General features: G+C 43.6%; 1 protein-coding gene across 1 annotated transcript in view; it reads right to left on the bottom strand.

Annotated features, from left to right (window-relative positions):
- Positions 1-1282: 1282 nt before the first annotated feature.
- The window catches only part of LOC136957600 (titin-like), a 137088-nt gene continuing 111218 nt past the window's right edge, over positions 1283-27152 (bottom strand). Inside the window, exons 202-238 of the mRNA XM_067251650.1 lie at positions 26851-27147; positions 26156-26743; positions 25748-26050; positions 25354-25650; positions 24964-25251; positions 24535-24834; positions 24073-24375; positions 23679-23984; positions 21813-23579; positions 21388-21681; positions 20973-21257; positions 20555-20854; positions 18384-20450; positions 17991-18293; positions 17493-17798; positions 17099-17389; positions 16693-16992; positions 16279-16584; positions 15847-16149; positions 15473-15754; positions 14776-15369; positions 14375-14662; positions 13941-14240; positions 13547-13849; positions 13139-13441; positions 12456-13040; positions 11993-12295; positions 11595-11894; positions 10882-11457; positions 10447-10752; positions 9766-10356; positions 4497-9610; positions 4225-4381; positions 3516-4048; positions 3274-3427; positions 2774-3076; positions 1283-2646 (exon numbers count right to left, since the gene is read on the bottom strand). Of these exons, the coding sequence (XP_067107751.1) occupies positions 2351-2646; positions 2774-3076; positions 3274-3427; positions 3516-4048; positions 4225-4381; positions 4497-9610; positions 9766-10356; positions 10447-10752; positions 10882-11457; positions 11595-11894; positions 11993-12295; positions 12456-13040; positions 13139-13441; positions 13547-13849; positions 13941-14240; positions 14375-14662; positions 14776-15369; positions 15473-15754; positions 15847-16149; positions 16279-16584; positions 16693-16992; positions 17099-17389; positions 17493-17798; positions 17991-18293; positions 18384-20450; positions 20555-20854; positions 20973-21257; positions 21388-21681; positions 21813-23579; positions 23679-23984; positions 24073-24375; positions 24535-24834; positions 24964-25251; positions 25354-25650; positions 25748-26050; positions 26156-26743; positions 26851-27147 (20492 nt within the window). The 3' untranslated portion in view covers positions 1283-2350. The remainder of the gene's footprint in view (positions 2647-2773; positions 3077-3273; positions 3428-3515; positions 4049-4224; positions 4382-4496; positions 9611-9765; positions 10357-10446; positions 10753-10881; positions 11458-11594; positions 11895-11992; positions 12296-12455; positions 13041-13138; positions 13442-13546; positions 13850-13940; positions 14241-14374; positions 14663-14775; positions 15370-15472; positions 15755-15846; positions 16150-16278; positions 16585-16692; positions 16993-17098; positions 17390-17492; positions 17799-17990; positions 18294-18383; positions 20451-20554; positions 20855-20972; positions 21258-21387; positions 21682-21812; positions 23580-23678; positions 23985-24072; positions 24376-24534; positions 24835-24963; positions 25252-25353; positions 25651-25747; positions 26051-26155; positions 26744-26850; positions 27148-27152) is intronic.

The following is a 27152-nucleotide window of genomic DNA, read 5'->3' as shown; positions in this document are numbered from 1 at the left end:
TTTTGTTTGAAACGTAATTGAAAAAGTAAAGACTGTGGAAATATACCAGACATTTTTAGAATACTCTGGTGTCCGTTTGAGGCTTTATATTCATACAAACATTGTAAATGTAATCATTTTTCAAAATTGTATGGGTATAGTTTAAACACGGTCCCTAATGCGGCGCTGCAAACTAGCGTTTCCCGAATGTGAGACGAATGTTGAATGTCGAATATGAAACTAACTTCACCTGGCTAAAATAGCCTATGTAGATTTAACATCGTCACCTAAATAGGCAAACATAAATTTGCAACAAATGCAATTATACATTTCGATCTCATCGTTGTTCGTCACCATCCCCGCTCTATTGACTCGTAAAGTCTGGTTGATTTAACAATTAATTTGATTGACCGCGGTTATTGGCTTTTAAACGTTTCCCAATCAGACATTCATGTGTGTTGTATTGTTACTTGCGTGCAGTGATAAATATAATCATAGCATTGCTAGACACGTGAATGACTGCTTAGTTTAGTCAGAAGAGGGCAAATCATCAGCAAAGCAATTTAGCTACGGGTAAAGTGAAGACTTGGTGAAAGACGATAGATAGCCTACTTCAGTAATGTATTGTTATTCATATTCAATTGGAAAAATCCTCACGGCAGATCTTACCTATTGCGGGCCAGTCGTCTGCGTGCTGTGGATTTCTTTCTGGTGATCTTTCAGGAGACAAGTGGGTCCCAAAATGCAAGCTTGCACACAGATTCCACTTACTGTAATAAGGATTTGACTGCAGCTCTGGCACTCGCTAACTAATTAAAGAATTTGGCATTGCACAGTGTATCAGAGAGCTTGGCTGTTGCGCTAGATGAATAAAATACTGTATCATAAATAGCACAAGGTACAAAGAGAGTTTTGTTTCACACGATCAAAAGAATATTTTAAAATCTCTATCCTAATTTAACTCCATAGATACCCATTACATAGGCTACCATGACCACTGTTTGCTATGTATTGTGCTATGGAGTTAAGCATGTGTTAATAATACACGTATCTGAATAGTTATTAATTTAGTACATGTGTATTGTGTACATTTATTAGCGACTTCATACTATGTTAATATTATGAATAAATTCAATTTATGTGCTTTACATTTCCACACTACCATTCTATATGAGATTATATGAAATAGACTGTGATAGATTGTTAACCCTACCAAACCCCGTTAATTAATATCAGTTTTCATTTAATTGTATGCATGAGTTGTAGGCTTAAATATTAGCTGGAGGTAAATAAAAAGGCTAAGTTTTGTTGTGCTGAAATCATGCTTTATTAAATCAGTAATGCATAAAACTCAAGGAGGATGAATACACTGGTAATTCTACATAATAGATCAATTAAATCAAAGTGCAGGGTATAACATTAATGCATTTGCTTCTTTTTCACAGGAGATGGAGTCACTGTGGTACATTCACTTGATGGTTACCCTGACTACTGACAAGGTGAAATTCTAAAACTAAAACACACTCAAACACACAAAATATTACCTAGCAATCCTCCAAGAGATGGCACTGCTTCTGCAAAGAAGAACTTGAATTGACTTTTATTTTAATGGCCAGGAGATGTTAAATTTGAAAAAAACAATTCAACTATCCGTTGCCAGAAACAGTGCACATAAAATTATATAGAGCTCAAAGTGCAGGCCGCTCGCACATTGAGCATGTCATTAAAATGGTGGTATGACATAGTCAGTCAGAACACAAGACCAGTTTATGCTGCTTCCATGAGGGTAATATGCAAACAGCACTCAGGGTCTTATGGTCATGTTACAATTCATAGGAGTATTGTAATATTGCACGCACAGATGTACGGTGCATAATAACATTGTCTCTCTGATTTTGTAAACTTCAACAGGGAGCCTCTCTACCTGTTGAGGCAATCTTAAGACTTCAACTTATTGTTGAGGCACAGAGTTTAGTTTCAGGTTTTTCAGGGTATTCGTTTCATGTGAATCTTTCTCCTGTTAAACATTTAGTTCCATTTGTTTCAGTTAATATTGTCATAAATAACAATTCATACATTTTCCATAACCGTTAAATTCGGCTATATACATTATGTACATGTCACAGAAAAGTGGTTCAAAAATCCTAAGTCATAATTATCCAATATGGCACATTTTATAACAACTTTAGACTTTAGTCTAGTTTGGCATAAATTAATGTCAAGTTTGGTATAAAAATAGTTGATATTTACAAGAACAGAAATCCAAGTCTTTATCAAGTAAAGATGATTTTTTGCTAATTCAATAAATAAAAATGTACTGGATGAGGGAAATAGGGATATAAATTTATATTAGTTGTTGCTTTTTTCTTTTTTACATGGATCGAATGTGAACATTAACAGTTGCAGTGTCAGATCCAAGCTCATTGGACAGTTTGAGGGTGTACGCCCCAGCATCATCCTCTTTCACGCCAGTGATCATGAGTGTGGTGAGGTCCCCAGTAGTCTCGATGAGGAACCTATTGCTCTCCTCCTCACAGGGAAGGGTCTTGCCAGAATGAAGCCACTCAATGGCCGTTGGGTCGCCAGAGAAGGCACAGGCCACAGTCAGGAACTTGCCTGTTTCAACACTGATATCCTCTGGAAGGGCCTCGATCTTTGGTGGTGCACCTGTTAGGAAACCAAAGAATATAATGTACTTTCAAAGACACACCAAAAAACATTTAGTTGAACAATAAGGATAATACACTTTGTATATCTAGTCAGACTTGTAGCAGAGGTAGCAGTAGAATCTCACCTTTAAACCCCTGGGAGATGGCTCTCACTGAGGAGGCCTCTATATTTGAGTGACTGGACATTTCCATTACACTGCTGGAGCTCATTTTTACGATTGACTCAGCTGCGATTGACTCAGCTGCCATGGTGGACATGCTAGCAATGGACATGCTCTCAAGTGTAACCTCAGCAGAACTGGAGCTGCTGGAGAAGGCAGTCTGCATGGATGCCATGTGAACTGAAGAGGCTGAGAAAGCAGTATGCAAGCTGGTAGCAGCAGCACTTTGTTCCATAACAAGCATTTGTGCTGGTTCTTCTACAAGAGCTGTGAGAATATCAAATAAAAGTCACATGACGAACTTAGGACAAAATTCTGTGTATGCTTTTATACATACACACATATTAGTTTAAACATATGTTCAAAGCAGTTATTAGTAACAACACATAATTTACATTGAGACAAACTCCAGAAAGCTTTGCAAGCCTGTTGTGTATAAGATGGATAAATCAACTAAAACTTACCGATGATGTTTAAAGATGCTGTTGCAGAACATTGTCCATATTGATTCTTGGCTTTTATTGTGTATTTGCCACTGTCTGCAACTGTGGTCTCAGATATCTCCAGTACATACACATTTTTAGAGCGGCTTATTTGCATGTTTGATGCCATAGATATCTGTAAAGAGAGTGAAGACTTCTCTTTAATTTTGTTATATTTTAACAATGGGTACATATTTTTTTTACATAAATGTTTGTGTGCTTACTATGATGTTGTCCTTAAGCCACTCCACTTCAGGGGCAGGCTCTCCGGCAATCTCACATGTGAATTTTACACTTTGCCCCTCATTGATGTTCTGGGATCTGGGTTGCACCAGGAATGAGGGGGCATCTGAGATGTTGGCACTAATGGTGGTGTCAAACTGGCATTTGACCAGGCCGTGCTCTGTCTTAGCCTCACATGTAATAACCCCTTCTTCCTGTTGACTGACCTCCTTGATAGCCAAAGTGTGGTCATTTCCAGACACACCATACCTGTACTGGTCTGAGTTGGCCAGTTCAACTCCATTCAGGATCCATCTGATGTCTGATGCTGCAGGGATATTAGCTCTTAGTGTGAGAGATTGGCCCGCTGTCATTGACATCTGGGTGTGGGAAGCCTTTACTTCGGTGTAAGACTGGATTTCCTCATAAAACATTTCCTTTTCCATTATTTCCTCACAGATTTCTGTTTTTGCGTGATAGGTAGAGCTGGATATTTCTTGAGATTTCTCTGCAAGTGCTGTGGTTTTAGCAGAGGCTAAAATAAAAACAAATGCATGGTTAAGATATAAGGTCCTGTGTACAGTGTTAGAGTAAATTATTATATGATACATTTATAATTGAAGGATAAAGTAACTTTATATCAGTAGATAATACATTATTATACATAAATGAAAAACATTTGAACAAATGATTTATAGTAAATAATTTTACCTTGAACAGTGACGGTGCAGGATGTGGATACAGATCCAGCACTGTTGGTGACCGTGCAATTATAAACACCACTGTCAGAGACCTCAGATTCATATATCTCAAGATATGCTGAGCCTTGCTCCTCAAAGATTTCATATTTCCCACCCTCTGAGAGAGTCTACAAATAAGGAAAGAACAAAGGACATTTAGTTAGATAATTTGTTATCAGCACATATGCTGGCCATGCAATTATACTATTGTACAGTGAATTTAAATGTGGACTTTAAAGCTACCTTTCCATCCTTCATCCAAGAAAAGGCTGGTTTTGGATGTCCTGCTACTTTCACTGTCAGCTTGATGATAGAGTCAGAAGCTGCTGTGATGTCATGCAGGTCCACTGAAATGGAAGGCTTGGCTTTCTGCACCTCCATCTTGGTGGGTGACTTCACTGTGGGTGGCGACTTGACTCTTGGGGGCGAACTGATTGGAGACTTGATTCTTTTGGGGGACTTGACCCCTGGAGGAGATTTAACTCGGGGTTCTGGTGAGGTCACTCTGGGAGGAGAGGCCACCACCTTCTCTTTAGACTCTCTGCGACGAATGGTGAGGGTGAAGTGGGCCACCTCTCTGCCCTCTGAGTTCTCAAACACTACCAAGTAGTTGCCTTCATCTGAAAGCTCCACTGAACTGATCTCGAAAGTAGACTCAAGATTAACATTTTGTGCTGAGGTTACATGGTGGCGCTGTGTGGAGGTAACAACCTGTCCTTCATGCAGCCAGGTAACGCTGGGCATTGGTTCTCCATTAGCCTCAGTCACGAATCTAGCAATCTCACCTTCAGACACAGTCAGGGACTGGGGTCTCAAAATGATTGTAGGTGAATATTTCTTAATTTCAATTTTCTTCTCCACAGTTACTTTCTTCTCCTCGGTTACTTTCTTCTCCTTAGTTACTTTCTTCTCCTCAGTTTTCATTTGTAAAGCTTCCACTTTCTCATGTTTCTCAGTGGAGGAAGTTGTTTTGGAGGACACGTGGTAGACTTCTGTCTTGGTCATCTCCGGGACATATGCGGATGGGGGCTCCTCATCTTGTCGACGTGAGGCATAGGTAGAGAACCCTCCTCCAGCCACATCCAGAGTTGCATAGTCAGACGCTTCGCCCTTTGCGTTGGTGCACACAACACGGTAAGTACCACTATCCTCTGTCTGGCAGTCCATTATCTGAAGAGACAGGACTCCGCTCAAATTAGAAATTTGGTACTTCTTGCTCTCGTGGATCTGTATTCCATTATGGTACCACTTGATATCAGCCACAGGCTTTGATTGGACATTTAGAGTGAATTTGGTGCTCTGGCCAAATGGCACACGGTGAGAACGCATTCTGACGGTTACACGTGGCACGTGATCAAGGCTGAAAGGCTGCTGAGTGACAACCTCAAATGTACTCTCTGTTGACTTTCTCTCGGATCTCAGAACTGCCTTTCTTGCCTCATATCTGGACATGAAATCAATTTTAGATAAGGTGACATCATGTGAGGCAGTGGAACTTGGGGATTTATGACGGGGCTTTTCAGGGGTTGGGGATCTCTTTCTCTCAGGTTTAGCCTCTGCAGCTGCTGTCTTTTTGACTGCAGGGCGTGCCATGGGAACATATGAAGGAGTAAATGAGACAGGAAGATGCTCAGATGTCTCCATTAAAGAACCTTCAGTCACACTTGACACGTGAACAGTTGTTTTCTCTTTTCTTGTAACTCTTGTTTTTTCCTCAAACTCCATCTGTTTCAACTGACTTTTATAAGAGGTGATTCTCTGTGTTGTTTTGACAGGTCTCAGCATCTCTTCGTCTTCTCTCTCTTCATACACTTTTTGCTTCTGTCTTGGAGGTCTGTGTGTGGCCTTGTCATGGCGCTGGCGAAGGTCGAGGAAACTTGGCCCTGCCTCATACTTGGATGGAATACGATAGGAGTCGTACCTCTGAACCTCTTCACCTTCCTCTTCTTCAGTGTATGTCGCGCGCCTTGGAGATGTATGGCGAAGTGAAGACAGCTCAAAGCGCACAGGGCTAAGGCTGGGTGGGGAGGCAGAGAAGCCAAGCTCCAGTTCTTCCTCCAGACGGAGTCTCTGCTCCTCTGTTTGCTTCATGGAGAGATACTCATCAACAGGCAGGAGGAGCTCCTCATCTGAGAGATCCCCAAGAGACCTCCTCCTTATTCTTTGGTAGGCCTCCAGGTCAGGGGAAGGAGTGCGGTGCCTTGCAGGCCTCACTGTCTCCAGGTCATCCTGTGTCACTGCTGGAAGGCGCCATTTATGTTTGTACTGGGTTTTAATCCTTGGCAGAGGCACCTCATAGAACTGTTCCCACCTTGACAGACGGATACGTTTCATCCTCTTCTGTTTGATCTTGTCCATAGGCTCAGGGAACTCATACTGGTCCCGGAGCTTCTTGTACCATTTCATATCAGAGAAGGGAACAAAGTGTTTGATTTCCATATCCTCCTCGAGCGCTGTGGGCCCCACAACACGAAGCGGGGGTACGTCGTACGGCATGCGCAGCCTCTTCTCATCCGCCCTCTTCTTCCTTTCCTCTTTTTCTTTTTGTATTTCAGCCTCCGTCTTCTCACCCTTCTTTGTTGTCACAGCAGGTTTAAACATCGTGGATGCCTCTCTTATAGCTTGCTGTGCCAGTGGGGGAAGAGCCATGACCTCGGTACCAGAAAGGATCTGTGATATCCTTACTTTTTTGTCCATTTGTTCTTTTTCAGCTTGTTTCTTTTTGTCCCTTTCACTCACATACTCTTTCTTAACATGGGTGGACCGCTCTACCTTTAGGGTGGCTTGGCAACTGGCAGATCCAGCAGAGTTGGTTGCTGTAACTCTATATACGCCTGAATCTTCAAGTAGAGTGTCTTTCACATGAAGGACAAAGTAGTCCAGGCCTTCATGAACAATTTCAATTGATGGACCGAATGCCAATGGCATGCCATCCTTCTCCCACTTCAGTGTTGGGAGTCCTGACACTCTGATCTCAAATCGCGCATTCTGGCCTTCTCTGCACTCGACATTAGCAAGCAGGCGTTTGAACATGGGCCTCAAGGTGTTGTCTGCTGGTGCAGGACGGGGAGTCAAAGTGAGACGAGCCTTACAGCTGTCATCGCCATACCTGTTACGAGCCACGACGCTGTACTCTGCCTCGTCATCAGACTCCAGGTTGTGAATCACTAACTGATAAAGACCCTTGTCGGTGAGGAAAGTGTACTTTTTGTCATCATCACCAGGAATGAGCTTCTGGCCAGATTTCAGCCACATTACACGTGGCTCAGGGTGCACAGTGATGGTGACACCGAAGCGGATATCTTCTCCAATGTAAGCTGTGCGGTTAAACAGAGGCAGGGTGAACTCAGGTGGTTTCTGGAGCAGTCTAGCTGTGTCCACTCTGCGTTTCACCTTCTTCACCACACGCGTTGTGAAGTGGTCACGATATGACCTAACTCCATTGACAAAGAGCTCAGCGTAGCCACTGTCCTCACCATACTCATTGACAATCTTGCATCTGTAGGTGCCATCATCAGCTCTGGTGACCCCATTTATAGTTATAGTTGCCAGCCCATCTTCATATTCAATTTCATACTTGGTACCTGCCTCCAGCTGTCTAACACCACAGTACCATGTGACCTCTGTGGTGCTGTCATAGTTCTCAATGTTGCAAATAAACTTGATATTTTCTTTCTCATCCACGACAACATGACCAATCTGCCCAGCCACTGGGCCATGTTCAAATGGTGCAATCTTCACTTTGGCAACAGAGACACCTCTCTGTGGTCTGATAGCTCCACCGCCGGCAATGCGAGCACCTGAGACAACAGTGCTCCATTCTTTCTTTACCAAGGCCTGGTAATATCTCTTGTGCCTAGTGGTCGGAATGATTCTTCCGCTGAGTTGTTCCGGCTGCATTGTCAGCCAAGGATGGCCTAAAGCTTCAGCAGCTGTCATACGATGTTTACGTTCCTTTGTGAGAAGGCGGTCTGTGAAATCTAATGATTCAACACTGACCTGTTTAAAGGCTTCATCTTCGTAATTGTACTCGGCATTTGAAATGCTGTCAATCATTTGCTGGTTAGTTTCAGCAGTGAAGGGGTTGAGTCCACTAAGAAGGATGTATGCAAGGACACCAACTGACCACATGTCAGTGACGGTGCTGACCATATCGGTCTGGTGGATTTCAGGAGCTGCATACTCTGCCGTTGTGTACTGCACCTTGATCTGTTCTCCTGGTGTCAAGTGTCTGGCCTGTCCCAATTCAATGATCTTAATGTTAGTGCTTTTCCTTGTAGTGTACACTATGTTCTCAGGTTTGATGTCAAAGTGACCATAACTTGCACTGTGCAAGAACTCGAGAGCTTCACATATTTGTCTGATGTAGTTGACAATTTCACGCTCTGTAAGCTCAAAGTCGGCGGTTCCAAGGCGTTCGAATATGTCAACACCTGAGATGAAGTCATAGATCATGACTAATTCTTCAGGGCTATCAAATGATTCATGGAGGCACAGGAAACTCTTGTGCTTTGCCACATTCAGTGTAGCAATTTCTTTTTTGATAATTGCTTGATCTGCTCCCTTCACCTTAACATATTTGGCCATGTATGTCTTCTGAGAGCTGGTCTCAACACAGCGGTGAACAATACCAAACTGTCCTCTTCCCAGCTCCTCAGCAATCATGTATTTTTCATGCACATCCTTAGCATTGGAATGAGGAGCTTTGCCTCTTGAAACATATCCAGAATCATCAACCTCCTTGTCATAGCTGAGGACTCTTGATTTGTCTTCCTTTGTCATAACCGGACCGCTTGGCTCTGATGGGGAACTCTGGCCAAACTTATTCTCGGCAATGACTCTGAACTGATAACTAGTTCCTCCAAACAGGTTGACAACAGTGTAGTGAGTATCGCGGGCCTGGGCAACACGTTCCCATCTGTCAGCTGTTGTAGGGCACTTCTCTATGATGTAGCTAGTTACTCTACTGCCACCATCACTTGCTGGGTCAACCCAACTCAGAGACACTGAGTCTCTTGAGACATCACTGGCTTTGAGACCACGTGGTGGATCTGGAACATCTGCAACATCCAGTTCAACTGTCTGTTGGTCAATGCCAAATCTGTTCTTGGCACAAACAATGTAGAACCCAGCATCCTTCCTATCCACACCGTTAGGGAACACCAGTGATGTGAATGATCTAGTGACAATAACTTGATAGTATCCATTGTTGTCAATGAGGTCTTGTCCCTTCTGCCATGTGATGACAGGGTCTGGTTTGCCACTGAAAGGAATCTTGATGTTTACCAACTCTCCACGCAGGGCAGGGATGGCCTCCTTATCCTTAAGGTTTTTGGGCAGGTTAATCTTGGCAGGAACTAGAAGAAAATGTTTCATTTATTTAGTGTCAAGAGAAAGTAGTATTATGACCAAATAGAAATGCTGCTTACAAGATTAGTGTCCTGTATTATTGTAAGCCTAAATATGTAAAGTGTCAAAGATGTTTTAATGCCACAGTAAATTGTATGCTCACCTTCAACATCAAGAGAGACAGTGGATGAGATAGATCCTCCCTGGTTTGTTGCTCTGATCTGGTATACAGTGGAGTCATCCTCTTCAGCATCAGCAATCACCAGCTGGTGATAGCCTCCCTTGAATTCTTGTACTTTGAGTTTCTTTCCATCAGACTGGATCTCCTTACCACGTTTGAACCATTTGATCACAGGCTTAGGTTGTCCTATAATCTTACAAACAAAGGTAGCATTGCTCTTATATTTGACACTCATGCTTCTCAGCTCCTCTTTGAAGGCGGGAGCACGGACGTCAACAGCTGTCTTTGGAATGATGGGTGCAGACTCTTCACTCCAGTCACTCTCACCGCCGAGATTCTCACACTTAATGCGGAAGATGTACTCTGAGCCCTCCACAAGGCGTTTGACGGAGAAGACGGTTTGGTGGATTTCATCAGTGGTAACAGGTGTCCATTCACCCTTCTTCTCCTTTTTCTCAATGCAGTAACTCTTGATTTTAGAGCCACCATCAGAGAGAGGAGGTTTCCAAGCGACAACACATGAGACTTTGGTCACTCCGGAGACAACCGGCAGGAGTGGTGGACTAGGTTTAGCTGTGGAGAAGAGGAATTCAGTTAGAAATCACAATCCTTTTCTTTTAGTTGTGCTTCTAAATGTTATTTGGAGTGTTACGGTCAACATACCCAGCTGGCTCTTGATGAGGATAGGAGCAGATAGTTCTAATGGCTCACTATTTCCATAACGATTCTGAGCATAGACGCGGAAGAAGTAGCCAGCGCTATCAACCAGGTTGGGTACACGGCAGTTGGTGGCAGTGATAGATGATGACACCAGTTCCCACTGTGCCTCTTCCTTGTCCTCACGCTTCTCAATAAGGTAGTTGGTGATCATTGATCCACCGTCATCCTTTGGTGGCTTCCAGCTGATGATTACTGAGTTCTTCAGCAGAGCATCAAGCACAATAGGACCTTCAGGCATTGACGGTTTATCTGAAATGTGCAGAAGAATAAGGTTGGTTTATACACTGGACTGGACTAAGATATTTTCTTATACGTATTGCATAAACATTGCCTATGAATGCCTGTTGAAGTGTTTTTTAAATCCGCAAATAAACATACCTTGGATTTCAACATTGATTGCAGTGTCAGTTCTGCCAAAGTGGTTGTGCAGTCTGACTCTGTATTTTCCTCCATGTACCCTGCGTTCAACATTCTTGATCACCAGGTGAGTGTAGTGCTCTGTGTTCTCAATGCTTATGTTCTCAGATGGCTCTACAGTAGAAGCTCCATGGAGCCACATGATCTTTGGCTCAGGGCGTCCGATGTAGACAACATGCAGGCGCAAAGTAGTGCCACGACCTGCATGGTATGTGTTCTTCAATGGGAAGTCAGGGTGGAACTGAGGAGCGGCCTCCAGCACCAGAGTACCAGTGGTCTCTGCCTCACCTGCATCATTGACAGCCTTGCATGTGTATTCACCCTCATCCTCTTGCTGGTCTGTCATTATACTCAGGGAGTGGTTGCGACCATCAGAGCTCATCTCATATTTACGAGACTCTATGATCTCCTTACCGGCCTTGTACCATTTGATCTCAGGAACGGGCCTACCAATTATCTGGCATTTCATAACTGCTGGTTGTCCAAGTTTTGTTGTTACTTCATCCATTTCTTTCCTAAGGCTTGGTTGAGTTCCAACTGTTGACAGAGAGTGGTATATAAGTGTTAGTGGAATTCAATATAATGCAAATGATGCATTCATTCAATATAATTAATATTCAGCAATACATTAACAGTTACACAAATTGCTGTGCATATTATCATGTGTTACGTACCACTGAGTTTAGTTTTGATGCATGTAGCTGTTCTGCGTGGTCGGCTGATTCCGGTTTCATTTTCAGCAAACACTCTGAACTCATACTCAGTGGCCTCGGCAAGACCAACCATTGTGAACTCTTTCTCCTTCAGACGCTGTTTGTTGCACTTCTTCCATGTGCTCTCTGTAGACTTCCTGTACTCCACCCAGTAACCCAGGATCTCTTTTCCACCATTACATTCTGGCACCTTCCAGCGGATGGCAATGTTGTTGTTTGCAACACTGACTGTGTCGATCTCACCGGGTTGACTTGGTTTGTCTAGAAAAATACACAGAGGAAAGTGTAAAGGCACTGTAGCGCAATGTCTATTTAAACACAAAAATGATCCCACTTAAAGTTTGTACGCGGTAACTCACCAAATGGATCTTTGCATGTGACTGGATCAGATGCAGGTCCGGCTTCACTCTGTCCAATGACATTGACAGCAATGACGCGGAACTGGTACTCAGCGTCAGGAGTAAGACGAGGCACAGTGAACATGGTCGAGACAACTTTGGTCTCGTGACGAACCCAGGTCTCAGAGGACACTTCTTTGTATTCAACAATGTACCCAGTGATGCCAGAACCACCATCATCCTTTGGCCTGGACCAGGAGAGAGCAACTGAGTTCTTTGTGACATCCATGATCTCTGGTGGAGTGCTTGAGGATTCAGGAGGACCTGTTTATAGTAGAAAATAGCACCGTTAGCATAAAGGTAGCCTTTATTCCTTCCTACATATTCTTACTCCCCATTGTTTAGAAGCTGGGCTATACATTTGACAGTGTGTATTGCCAATACTGAATAAAGAACTGATAAATGCTGTGAAAGAAATACTCACACAATGGAGTCTTTGGTATGATAGGTTCGTCTGACTTCAAAGATTCACTGATACCATACTGGTTCTCTGCTGTCACCTTGAAGTGATACTTAACACCTTCCTGCAGTCCCTTGACCAACAGCTGTGTGTCCACCACCCTGGTATCCACGGTGTACCATGCCACTCTGGAAGACTCACGTCTCTCAACAATGTATCCTAAGATATCTGTTCCACCGTTGTCTTTGGGGGTTGTCCAGCTAACTCTGACAGAGTTGGCTTGAATGTCATCAAATTTGAGCGGGCCTTCAGGAGCGCTAGGGCGGCCGATGACGTTCACCTTGATGTGAGCAACCTTCTTCCCAACCCTGTTCTCCAACTTAAGCTCATAGACACCTGAGTCGCTCCTCTCTGCATCCTTGATCACAAGCTCAGTGACGTCTTCAGAAGAAACAAGCATGGCCTTCTCAGCAACATCCGAGCCATCCTTGGTCCACTTGCATGTAGGGACTGGTTTACCCTTGACAGGCACAGATAGTCTGACAACTCCTCCATGCCTGACCACATATACAGCCTTGTATTTAAGCTCCAGGTCATAATCAGGAGATTCTGCAAAAGAAAAAAATGGTTAGAAGAGCAACTTTCCCAAATAACATGAAGAAAATAGATGTCTAAAGCCATGCTGTATTTTCTGCATATGTTCTCACCAAGCATCTCTGTGATTTTGATGGTTCCTGGTACTTCAGCGGGCTCTCCAGATCCGCCAGCATTGCAGGCCAATACACGGAACTTGAATTCTTCTCCTTGGGGCATTTTTGTCAGTGTATATTCACAGATCAGAGAAGGAGTTGTATTGCATTTAATCCAGCTCATCTGGCCGACCTTCTGCATCTCAATCAGGTAGCCTGAAACCTTGGCATCTCCCTCATCATCAGGTGGACTCCAGGCCAGAGACACAGAGGACTTTGTGGTATCTGTGATTCTGGGGTTCTGGGGTGAGCCAGGTGGATCTGTGATAGTAAAGAATTATGAATTTATTTGATTATATAATTAGTAGCTTAGTTAATTGTTTGTTTTAGAAGCTTTACAATTGTTCATTAATTGTATCTTCTTACCAATGGGGTCAGTTGCCACTGCTGGTTTTGAGACAAGGCTGGGTTTGCCAACTCCTCTGGCATTTATGGCTGTGACTCTGTGTTCATACTCCAGGCCTTCGATCAGATCTGTAGATCTGTATCGGGTCATTGTTACTGGGTTCTTGTTGGCACGCACCCATCTGTCAGACCTGACCTCTTTGCGTTCAATGATATATCCGGACACTTCTGATCCACCATCTTCCTCTGGTTGGAGCCATGCTACGGTCATGCCATCACGAGACACATCAAACACTGTTGGCCTGCCAGGAGGTCCAGGAATGTCTGTAGACAAGAAAGTAATTTTTTTTGTCACTCTCCAGTTTGAATAACAACCAAATGTATAAATAAAATGAGGTAATATCACGGTTCTTACTCGTTGCACTCTTGCATACAGCAATCTCGGATTGAAAGAATGATCCAGTGCCAAAGCGATTGATTGCGGCTGCACGGAACACATATTCATCGCCCTCTGTGAGTTTTTCGAACTTATACTGGGGCCTGCTAACAGAATCACAGACTGGAACCCATCCAGGACGATGAGCATCACGTTGCTCAACAGCGTAGCCACTGATTGGAGCGCCTCCATCCCTCTCCGGAGGATCCCAACTGCATGTCACTGAGGTTGCATCAATCTCATCAAACCTGATTGGTCCCTTAGGTTCATCAGGTTTGTCTAGAAAATAGAAGCACAATGAAGAACATTGCAGCATTACGTTATAGTATTATGAAGTTATTCTGTAATGCTCCTCCCCTCTCCAACTGCTATGCAAATGTATTTCATTATTGCTATCTTGTAAAGGTACTTACCAAGAATAATGACTTTGATAGTTTCTTTGATGACTCCAGTGATGTTCTTTATTTCCAGATTATATTCGCCAGTGTCATCAATGGTTGTATTAAGCACAGTCAACTTAGAGAACTTTCCGGTGCTTTGAATCTTAACACGGTCAGTGACTTTCATCTTGTTGTCTGCAAAGTACCATGAGCAAACGGGTGGGGGTCTTCCAATGATTGGCAAGTCCAGCTCAAGTGGTTTTCCAGCCCGAACATTGACAACCTTCTGAGGAATGCTCGAGAAATCAACCTTGGGTAGAACTGTGAAAGAGAAAACATGTTATGTAGACACGTGGCTTTAAAATGCATTAATATTCTTTATTAGGATTCATTTGTATTCATTTATATGCATATGTTTGTATTGAAAACTATACCCCGTTGTTCTTGGACTGTAACAGCTGTTACAATCTCCTTCGGCTCACTAGGTCCCCTGCTGTTAACAGCTCTGATTCTGAACAGGTACTGTTCATTCTCATTCAGAGAGGTAATAGTGTACTCAAATTCAGTTGTCTTCAGGGTTGCCACCTTCATCCATTTGTCAGTGCCAAATTTGCAGGCTTCAATGACATAGGCTGTGAGTCTGCTGCCACCATCATGCTCTGGTTTCTCCCATCCAAGTGTTACTGAGGACTTGGTGACATCCACCATCTCTAATTTGCTTGGAGGCAGGGGTACTTCACATGCTAACACGACGTCAGGGGTTTCACATGGCTCTCCCACTCCATACAGATTCTCTGGTAAGACTCTGAAGTAATACATCAGTCCCTCCATGAGTCCAGTGATCTTATAGGATGTCTTGCTGCACTTGGATGTCACTGTTTTGTAGGCTCTCATTGATGCTTCACGCCTCTCAATGATATAGTTGTTCACTGGAGCCCCACCATCCACAGTTGGAGGATCCCATGCAATGAGGGCAGACTCATTTGTGAGCTCCTTGATCTTAATTGGTCCTGTTGGACCGGGAGTATCTGAATAGGAGAGCAGATTTACAGTTAATAATCTGTCCACTACTGATCCATATATACTAAAATATAAATATTCACAGAATATATAGAGCATGACAAGTCTCACCATAGATTTTGACAACAATAGTAGCAGACGTCTTGCCAGACTGATTCTCTGCATCAATGGTGTATTTGCCTGCATCATAGCGATGCACTTTGTCAATAATGAGAGTTGTAGAGGAATTTGTGACTTCAATGAAACCACGGTTATGGAGGTCAACATCTGGCTTGCTCCAGGTGATGGAAGGAATGGGTCTTCCAGTTACATTAACACATAATTTGAGGATGCCTCCTGCTCTCAGGCAGATGGTCTTTTTGAGATCATCATGCATCTCCAGGTCAGGTGTTTCTATAAGACAAAACATACAGTTAACCATCCCACATCCACACTGTTTGATTTTTTAAATTTACATGAATTTTAATTTTAACAATTAAACTCACCAATTCTCTCAGTTGCCTCTGTCTCTGCACAGGGTTCACTGAAGTCTCCAGTTCCATTGACATTGACTCCAGCAACTCTGAAACAGTATTTCTTTCCAGTTGTGAGACTGGTAGCAACATGTTGTGTGCCTCGCAGAGTCTTCTCATGAACCTTGGTCCATTCCTCAGCTCCCTCTTCCTGCTTCTCCAGAAGATAGCCTAGGACATCGGAGCCTCCGTCCTCAACTGGTCGGGACCATGCTAAGCTGATGCTGTCCTTGGTGGTGTCTGTGATGCGGGGGATTGATGGAGGAGCAGGGGTACCTGATGGATGCAAGCACAAAGTAAATACTTTGCACAAAGTCAATACTCATTCTTCTCAAGGGAACAAGGACTACAGTTAGGACTCATATTCCAGCAACAATTCTTTGTACATTAGTAATGGAAACTTACATGTGGGCACCCTGCAGACAACATAGAGAGACAACTCGCTAGGTTCACTCTCGCCAGCCTTGTTTATGGCTGTCACGCGGAACTGGTAGGTGTTTCCCTCTACAAGGCCTGAGACCTTCAGGCATGTGTCCAGAAACGCTGAATCTCTGTTCACCTTGATCCACCTGGCACTCTTTTTCTCATGCTTCTCGACGAGGTAATGGGTGATCTCACTACCACCATCGCTCTCTGATTTCAACCACTCAATGGTAGCAAAGTCCTTCCCAACAGCTAGAATCTCGGGTACTCCCGGTGGAGATGGCACAGCTACAATATGACAGAATACGTTTTAGTCAACTATTTTAGCAGCAATAAACAAAAATTAGGTGGCTCTTGATGCCTCAAATTTTCAAGCAGATACACAATTAGACTTACTGAATGTGTTTCTGGCAATGACAAGCTCAGACTGGAGAAGAACACCACTGCCATACTTGTTGACTCCTCTCACACGGAAGAGGTACTCTGTGTTCTTAAACAGTCTGGTGATGTCACAGGTCAATGCCTTGCACTCAGCATCCATAACCACCCAATTGAGCCTGTTGGTGTCGCGTCTCTCAACAATGTAGTGGGACACTTCATCTCCACCATCCTCAAGAGGCGGCTTCCAGGACAGCGTACATGACTCTTGTGTAATTTTGCTTAAGGTAATCGCACCCTCGCAAACTCCAGGTGTATCTAGAAGCAGGACGGACCAGGTTAATCATGATCATTCAAGTTGTATGTCATGTATCTTTTTATGCCAACTCTTTATGTCTTTTGTCTGCTCCATTTTAATACTTACCAAGTACTTTCACATTAACCTCTGCTGTCTTGACCCCACTGGCATTCTTGACAGTGAGAATGTACTTTCCAGTGTCATCTCTATCACATAACTTGATGATGGCCATTGCTCTGGTACTTGTGTACTGCAGACAGTACTTCTCGCACAGCTCCAGATCCTTATCTCCCTTGGCCCATGAGGCTTTGGGATTAGGTCTGCCACCAACAGCAGCATCCAATACTAGGTCTGAGCCAGCTCTAACAGTAACAGTGTCTGCCAGAAGCTTGCTGTCCAAGTCTGCCTTAGGTGGAGCTGTGAGTGAAAAAGAAAGGCATTTAGGGAAATTCTTACTGACTTCATTTGGCATTTATCCGCCCCCCAAAGGTTTGGGATCACAAATTGAGTTGTATCTAACCATATTCAGATTTGCATGTCACAGGGCCGGTGGACGCAGACGGAATGCTGAAAACTTGACCAGCATTCTTAGCGATGACACGGAATTCATAGACCTCTCCCTCTCCCAGGGCTGTGATGGTGAAGTTATTATCTGTCACGTTGGTGTAGTTACACTTCAGCCAGCGGCCTTCTCCAGTGATGGAGTACGGCTTACGCTCAACAATGTAACCGACAATAGGACAACCACCATCATTCAGAGGGGTAGACCATTTGATGGACACTGTAGATCCTGACACATTTGTAACTTCTGGTTTACCAGGAGGGTCTGGGGACAATAGAAATATTATTTAGAAATAGAATAGACTGTCTTTCAGATACATTTATTTTCTGCACTGTTTGCACTTGGGTGTTCAAATGACTTTTGAGCTATAATAATAATAACTGAATACTTCATTTGAGACAATAATGACATACTCCTAAATGCAAGTGCAATTTATATATATCTGAATGGACTCACCAACTGGGTTCTGAGCCACTGTTCTCTTCGATGCCTCACTGGCTTTGCTCAGGCCAGCACTATTCATTGCATAGATTCTGAACTGGTACTCCAAGCCCTCTACCAGCCCCTCTACTTTGTAGTAGCACTCGAAGCATGGGATCTTGTTCTCCCTCACCCACAGGATAATGTTTCTCTCCTTCTTCTCTATCCAGTAGCCTGTGACTTTGCTGCCACCATCTTGGAAGGGCTCCTCCCATTTGATGCTCATGCTGTTAGATGTCACACCAAACACCTCAGGTCTTGTTGGTGGACCAGGAGGTACTGTAAAGAAAATCAATAGCTTGTTTTAGGTCAAACTTTTTTTAATCATAACTATTTATACAGTATAGAAGAGAATTAAGTTACACTCACCAAATGGATGCTCAGCAACAATCGTCTCAGACTCGGTAGACTTGCTTACACCAAATCTGTTCTCAGCGCAGACACGGAAAGTGTACTGCATGTATTTGGTCAAGTGTGAGACATGCAGCGATGTGCGTTTCACACTGGAATTGATCAGCTGCCAGGCAGTGGAGCCAGATTCACGCTTTTCAACAATGTAGTTTGTGATATCGGTTCCACCGTCATCCTCTGGTTCTTCCCAGTTCAGCACACAGGACTCAGAAGTGATGTTTGTGATCTCAATGGGCCCGGTGGGAGGACTAGGTCTTCCAATGACATTAACATTCACAGTGAAAGTCTTTGTACCTGCTACATTCTCTAGGGTGAGGAAGTATTTACCACCATCACCCCTCATGGCCTCTTTGACTGATATTGTTGTCCTGTCCTTTGTTGTCATGATGGATACCCTGTCTGAATTCTTCAGCCTCATCTCCTCAAGTTTCCAGATGACTTTAGGAGCTGGTCTGCCACTGATGGGAACATCAATGGTGAAGGTGCCACTGTTCTTACACGTGATCAGTTGGTTAGTGATTTCACTGAGATCTGCGGTAGGCTCAATTCGTGGCTCTTTGATAAGAACAGGAGCCATGGCTTCTTTTGGCTCACTAAATCCTGCTTCATTCTTTGCTTTGACACGGAATTCATATTCTGCACCCATACCTAAATTCTCAATCACCATGCTCAGACTCTTGGTTTTGTTACAAACCATCCAGTTATCTGTGCCCTTAGCTTTGGCCTCAACAACAAAGCACTGGATACGACTACCACCATCATGCTCAGGCTTCAACCAAGCCAGGGTTGCAGAAGTATCAGTGGTGTCCAGAATGTCCAGTCTCTTCGGTGATGCAGGTTCTGCAGTGGCAACAATTGGATCTGGCTTTTCATAAGCCTCACCAATACCATTCTGGTTTTCTGCCGAGACTCTGAAAAAGTATGGGACGCCCTCTAGCAGATCACTTATTCTGAGTATCAACTGAGTGCACTTGCCTCCAGACTGTTGCCAGGTACGGCGGCTAGCCTCACGCCTCTCCACAATGTAATGATGAATGCGGGCTCCGCCATCGTTAGTGGGAGGTTCCCAGACCAGTGTGAGAGCTCCTCTGGAGACTTCCTTGAAGATCAGAGATACTGGAGGTCCAGGGGTGTCCATCACCTTCACAGTGAATGTAATATCCTTAGTGCCGCCACTGTTTTCAAGGGTAATGGTGTATTTACCAGAGTCATATCTAGTGCAGTTCTCAATCGTCAAAGTACTGGTGTTCTCTGTTGTAATGATTTCAGTCATGACTCCCAGCTCTCCATCCTCCTTAACCCATTGTGCTGTGGGAGTTGGTTTACCCCTGAAGGCTACTTGGAGACAGACAGTATCTCCATTCTTTACAATGTGTGTCTGTTTGAAGCTGGCATCAATATCAACAATAGGTGCTGTTTGTCTGTCCACTGCCTGTGCTGGTTCAGGGATTTCTTGTTCCTCTCCTCTACCAATATGGTTGACAGCAGCAACACGGAACTTGTATTCTGCGCCAGTCTCCAAACCACTTGTGACATACATAGTTTCAACGCAGAGCTCTTCATTTACTCTGTGCCATTCCTCCTCGACTCCTTTGCACATTTCAATAATGTAACCCAGAATTTCCATGCCACCGTCATCCGCAGGCTTGGTCCATTCCAGACTGATGGATGTATTTGTAGAATCGCTTACATTTACTATAGATGGAGCGCATGGAATATCCCTGGGCTCACTGGCTTTAATGGCCATGGATATGTTGCTAGGAGCTCCAATTCCAGCGTCGTTTACTGCCATCACTCGGAACTCGTACTCCATATCTTCAGTCAAATTGACTACTTTGTGACCAGTCTCCACAATAGGCTTTTTGGTCTTGACCTTTGACCAGCGAACTGTCTTCTTCTCACGTTTCTCCACAATATAGCTTTGGATTGGATTTCCTCCATCTGAGGTGGGTGGTGTCCATGCCAGTGTGATACTTTCACCTGTGACTTCAGTTGAGTCAGGAGTGCCAGGGGCATCTGGAACAGCTATAGGTAACACAATTACAACATTGTCAGCCAACATTATGAGGTACAAAATAACTTGAATATTGTTGCTTTAAAGTCAAAATAATATTTTCATTCAAACTTACTGTATTGCATCTGTGCAATAATGGGGCTGGACTCTATAGGTCTGCCTACTCCAACATTGTTGACTGCAGAAACCCTGAACTGGTACTCATTAGTCTTGATCAGCTTGGATGCATTGTAGGTGCTGTCCTCACAACGATCTGTGACAAGCGCCCATGAAATCTTTGAAGTCTCGCGCTTCTCAATGATGTAATGAGTAATGTCAGAGCAGCCATCATTCTCAGGTGGCTTCCAGGAGAGTGTCACTTTTCCTTCAGAGATATTGGAGAATGTGATGGGTCCCACTGGCTCTCCAGGTGTATCTAAATCACGGGGAGAGCAGAATAGAAGATGTAATGTAAGGAAGCTACCCTGTGTGAAATAAGACATGAAAACATCATAGTCCAGTTTGTATGCTTAGAAAATTGAACAAAAACGTACCCAGGACTTGGACATTAATGTCCTCTTTCTTGTCCCCAGAGCTGTTGGTGGCTTCCACAGTGTACACACCACGGTGACTGCGGTCAGCGTCACGTACAAACAGTGTGCTTGATCCAGCGATTGTAATGATGTCCATCATCTTTTTGGTAATCTCAACACCATCTCTGTACCACACAACCTTGGGAGATGGGCGTCCAGTAATGCTAACCTTAAGTCTGATGTTATCTCCTGCCTTGGCAGTGAGACCCTCAAAGTACTCAGGTCCAAACTCAAGTTGTGGTGCAACTGAAAAAGCAACAAGGGATAAATGTAAGGAAATAGTGGTAGAAGTTGTTAAATTGAAAAATATTTTTTTATAGAGTAAACCATGCAAAGTTTTTGCATGGTTTAAAACCAAAATACTGTATTAACTTACCACTTTCATCTCTGACGACAATGTAGCCAGATGACTGAGAAGGTGGACTCACAGTGCCTATTGCGTTTCTTGCGATCACTCTGAATTCATAGCGTTCGTTACATGCCAAACCAGCCACTGTGAAGTTGCACTCGTGAACATTTGTGAAGTTGCTCTTCAGCCAGCGTCCCTTTCCTTGACGTTTCTCAACATTGTAGGCAGTGATTTTGCTCCCGCCATCATGCTTGGGTGCATCCCATTTGAGTGACACTGAATTACTAGTAACATCAGTGTAGTCAGGCTGGCCAGGGGCATCTGAAACAGAAGCAGGCCTGGGTTTACATTTCAGTACATTGAATATTGTTCATATACTGACAAATACACATACATAATGATAAAATGAATATGTATATGTTCCACTATTTTTTGTCTAAATTAGGACTTACCAACAGGAGAGACAGCCATGGTGTAGTTGCTTTCGTCACTAAAACGACTGAGTCCAGAATCATTCTTTGCATAGACTCTGAACTGATACTCGAGACCCTCAATAAGGCCAAGGATCCTGTAGTCTCTTTCAGTAATCAGAACTGTGTTGACCTTCTGCCACATAATGCTGTTCTTTTCCTTCTTGTCAACGTTGTAGCCTTGGATGGGTGTGCCACCATCATAGATGGGGGTCTCCCACTGAATAGTCATGCCATCATTGGTCACATTGTATACCACTGGTTTTCCTGGTGGGCCTGGTGGTCTGAATTGATGTTTGGCAATGACAGTCTGAGATATGAGTGGCTCACTGACTCCAAACCTGTTCTCAGCACGCACTCTGAACTGATATTGTGTTCCTTTGATCAGATTGGGTATGTTGAAGGACGTATCAGTCACACTGGAGCAAGCCATCTTCCAGGCTGTCTGAGAGGTGTCGAGTTTTTCCACACTGTAGCATGTTATTTCTCCACCGCCATAATCGTTTGGCTCCTCCCAGGAGATCCTGATGCTCTCTGCTCTAATCTCATCCAGGTTAATGGGTCCAATAGGTTTGGATGGTGGTCCAAGAGTGATGACATGAATGTGGAAGGACTTCCTGTTAACCTTGTTATCCAGGGTTAATGTGTATTTACCTTCATTGTCTTTCTTCACATTCTTGATCGTGAGAATAGCTTTATTTTCTGTTTTCTTGAAACGCACCTGCTCACTCTCCTTGAGAGGCAGATTATCCTTTAGCCAGTAAATACTTGGTTTGGGTTTGCCCTTATATGGCAATTCAATATGCACATTGTGACCCAAGCGAACGTTTACACGACTACCTGGATAGTCATCAAGACAGGCATCTGGTGTAATGATAAAGTCTTTGACCTGGATCGATTTAATTTCCACAAAGTCACTCTGACCTTTCTCATTTTTGGAACACACTCTGAAGTCCATATATGCGAGCTCTTTCAGTTTTTTGACCTCACATTCACATTGTTTGCTGGTGCCAGCTGCTGCCCATTCCTCTTCGTCTTTGAGTTTCTTCTCAATGACATAGTCACTGATGATGCTGCCACCATCATAGTCAGGCTTCACCCATTGTAGTGTGACAGATGTCTTTGAAGAGTCCTTCATGGACAGCTCTTTGATTGGACCAGGAGTTTCTGTCGCTTTCACTGGTTCAGCTGTATCGCAAGCATCGCCCGCACCGTTTTCATTCTCGGCTAACACACGGAAGAAGAAGGATGTCTTCTCTGACAGATCTTCAATGGTGTATGTTGTATCTGTGCATTTGTTGGTCACACTGGAGTAAGCTCTTTTTGATGAGTCTCTCTTCTCTACAATGTAGTTGGTAATTTCCGCACCACCATCAAGTAGAGGGGCTTCCCAACAAAGAGTGACTTTGCCACGAGTAACTTCCTTCAACACTAGGTTTCTGCAGGCAGATGGTGAGTCTTGAACCTTCACAGACAACGTCAATGTTTTGGCCTCTCCAACGCCATTCTCAATCTTTACTGTATATTTTCCAGTGTCATTCCTGGTTACTTCAGACATATGTAGTACTGATGTTGTGTCGGTGTTGTGAATTATATATTTGGGATCACTGTCAAGGCAATCTTCTCCCTTTGACCATGAAGCCGTAGGTGCAGGTCTGCCTTTAAGAGGAACCATGATCTCCACATCTTTTCCTGCTTTAACAATGTAATGAGTTCTCATGGCAACATCTGGATCAACTTGAGCCTCCTCTGTAAAACACAAGATAAGGATGTCAGATATAAAATAAGCATGAGAAACATGAAACATACATTTTTTATAATGAAGTTCTCAGAAGTGCATTAACTGACCCAGGATATCCTTAGCTTGCACAGGCTCAGTCATCTCAAGAGGTTCTCCACGGCCTGCAGAGTTGATTGCTGATACGCGGAAGAAGTAGTTCACATCAGGTTTGAGGTCGTGGGCTACATACTCTGCAGTCCTCACTTCTCCTTTGGCGCTGATGACTGTCCATTCCTCTTCACCCTCCACCAGTTTCTCAACTACATAGCTGATGATTTCACTGCCACCGTCCCACTCTGGTTTTGACCACCCAAGGGTGATGGACGTCTTGGTAGAGTCAACCACTTTGAGCTTGCAAGGCTCATCTGGTGGATCTAATGAACAAAATGCATTTAGATACAGGTAGGTCTGCATACATTTCTTGTGGTAGTTCAACATATCGATCTCGAAAATTCTGCTTACCAACTGGCTCAGCTGCCTTGTAGAAATCAGACACATCGGAGAAGGGGCCCTCTCCAGCCTTGTTAGTGGCACACACTCTGTACTGATACTCATTCCCTTCTGTCAGGTGGAACACCTTCTGAGTAATGTCGCTGATTGGATCTTTGAAGACCTTAATCCAGCGAAGACTTTTCTTGTCACGTCTCTCCAGGTAGTAACCTGTCACTGGACTTCCACCATCCACACCTGGTTTGTTCCACACGACTACCATAGATGATTTTGTGATAGCATTCACCTCAGGAGTGGCAGGCTGTCCAGGTGTTACTGTAAAATAGACATTGAGAGAACATTGCACATTAAATAATAAATTCCTTTGAGGATGTTTTATGAACTATAGGAACACAAATTTCATGAGGTTATGTAAATTATCCAGCAAAAATTATGTTTCCAATGTAAATACAAATTACTTTTAGTCCCACTTACCAAAGGCATTCTTGGCAAAGACTGTCTCAGACTCGAGAGGCTCTCCAATTCCAAACTTGTTGACCCCCATCACACGGAACACATATTCACTCCCTCTCACTAGCTTCTGGACAGTGGCACAACAATCAGTCATCTCATCGGAGACAGTGGACCACACCACTCTGCTGGTTTCACGTCTTTCCACAACATAATGGGTGACTTTAGCACCACCCTCATCTGTGACTGGCGCCCAACTGAAGATAATCTTGTCTGCCGTAACTGTGTTAAACTGAATGATTCCTGGTGGTGGTCCTGGTTTGTCTGTTGATAAGAAGAAGTTTCACATCAAAACACAATCTCAAATAAAAGATTTTCAGTCCATTTAGGACAAATATAAGTAGAAACTGTAAAAAATTATAATTTAGTTGAATTCATCATATGTAGAAATACCTAGAATTTGTATCCTGATGGATGCCGATGCTGAGCCCAGAACATTCCTGATCTTGATTTCATATGTGCCAGTGTTAAAGCGAGTGGCATCCTTGATAAGAATACTAGATGTGTCTGTTGTACTCTCAATAGACAGCTCAGAGCTTGACACCAGTTCCTTTCCATCCTTGCACCATTCAATTGCAGGCAAAGGTTTTGCAAGAATTCCAACTCTGATCTTCACAGAGGCTCCAGCTTTGTATTGCACAACATCTAAATATTCGGGTGGGAGGTCGATTGCTGGAGCACCTGAACAATCAAAAAGTAGCTTATTAGCAAAAAATATTTTTTGGACAGAGCATAGTAATACATTACTACAGCACACCTGAAAAACAATCAACTATCTCTTACCACTTGAATCAATACAGGTTACTGGGCCAGCAACGAGAGATGGATTACTGACGGATCCAACTGCATTCTTTGCAAACACTCTGAACTCATAGGCTTCATCTTGTGTAAGTCCTGATGCAATGAAGCCCATTTCAATGATGTTGGTAAAGTTGGCCTTTGTCCATCTGCCATTGGGGGCGTCTCTCCTCTCTACGCTGTAACCTGTAATCTTGCTGCCGCCATCATAGGGAGGTCTCTGCCAGACCAGGCTGACAGAGTTCTTAGTGATTTCAGAGATATGAACATTTGCAGGGGGCTCTGAAAAAAAAGAAGTTAATTAGGCATGGCACATGGTACAGAGAGGTCATACAAAATTAAGTAACAAAAAATTGTTTGTGATCTTTAAAATATTTACCACAAGCATCAATTGCAAGCACTTCCTCAGATGTCTTGCTCATCTTTCCAATACCAGCTGCATTTTCTGCTGCAATCTTAAACTCATAGATGAGACCAGGGCAAATATTCGTAACTCTCCACTGTGTGCCAGCTATCGCAGTTTTGTTGACCTTTTGCCACAACATGCTGCTTCTCTCTTTCATCTGTAAGTGGTAACCAATGACAGCGTTTCCTCCATCCATAACAGGCTCATTCCAGTTGATGGTGAGACTCTCTCTGGACACAGAGGTCAACCAGGGGGTGGAAGGAGGTCCAGGGATGGCTGGAAAAGACAAAACAAAAGTTAGAAGTCTTTTTTCTGCAGCTTAGAGGCAAACATTAAACTATCAGATGGTAATTGCATAGTAAAAAACTAAAAGTCACTTACTGTATGGAAGCTTGACTGTGATTGGCGGGGTGTCAATGTGGTCGCTGATACCTAAACGGTTCTCAGCCTTAATCCTGAACTGATACTCTTCTCCTTTGGTGAGCTTGGTGACTTTAATTAGGTTTCTTGCTACTGAAGATGACACTTCTGTCCAAGCAGGAGTGCTTGTTTCACGTCGAAGTACAATGTAATTGGTGACTGGGCTGCCACCACTGTAAACAGGAGGTGCCCATTTGAGACACACTGTCGTCTCCCCAACCTCTCCAACCTCAACTGGGCCAACTGGAGGTCCAGGTCTGTCTAGTACAACAATGTTAGTAAATATCTTGGTGGTGCCACTTGTGTTGGAGGCAGTGATGTCATATTTGCCTGCATCACTTGCAGTGCTCTCATTGAGAGTGATGATGAGGCTGTCGGCGGTGACATCCGCGATGAGCCTCTTGCTCGCTTTAATAACAACATTGTTCTTTGATAGAACGACTTTGGGCATAGGTTTGCCAGTGAGAGGGAGCTCAAAAGTCAAGTTTGATCCAGCTCTTACATATACTGTATTCCTGGGATAGTTCTTCAAATCAAATTCTGGGGCCTCTGTTGAAGGACATTTTTGTTATCAGTAGTTATAAGATGCTGGTAAGATTTATTAATACATAAAAAATGGGATACAGAATTATGTCTAATACAAATAAAAAACTTACCCAGTTGATCTTTTACGACAACAGGGACAATCATTTCTTTGGGTTCACTGAGTCCAGCATGATTCTCAGCGCGAACTCTGAAGAAGTATTCACCATGTTCCCTCAGACTTTTGACTGTGTGAGTATTTGTCTTCACCACGGCACACTTCACCCACTTTGTCTGTCCTTTTTCCAGAGCATCAATGAGGTAGCTTGTTACTCTGCTTCCACCATCATGCTCTGGTTTGGACCATGCAATTGTGATGCTATCCTTGGTCACCTCCGTGGCCCCAAGTCTAGTAGGCGCACTTGGCTTTTCTGTA

The sequence above is a fragment of the Osmerus mordax genome, chromosome 2 (assembly GCF_038355195.1).
Source record: "Osmerus mordax isolate fOsmMor3 chromosome 2, fOsmMor3.pri, whole genome shotgun sequence".
In the NCBI taxonomy this organism is placed as follows: Eukaryota; Metazoa; Chordata; class Actinopteri; order Osmeriformes; family Osmeridae; genus Osmerus; species Osmerus mordax.
The sequence above is the reverse complement of the archived record's forward strand: the minus strand, read 5'-3'. Positions and strand labels throughout refer to the sequence as shown.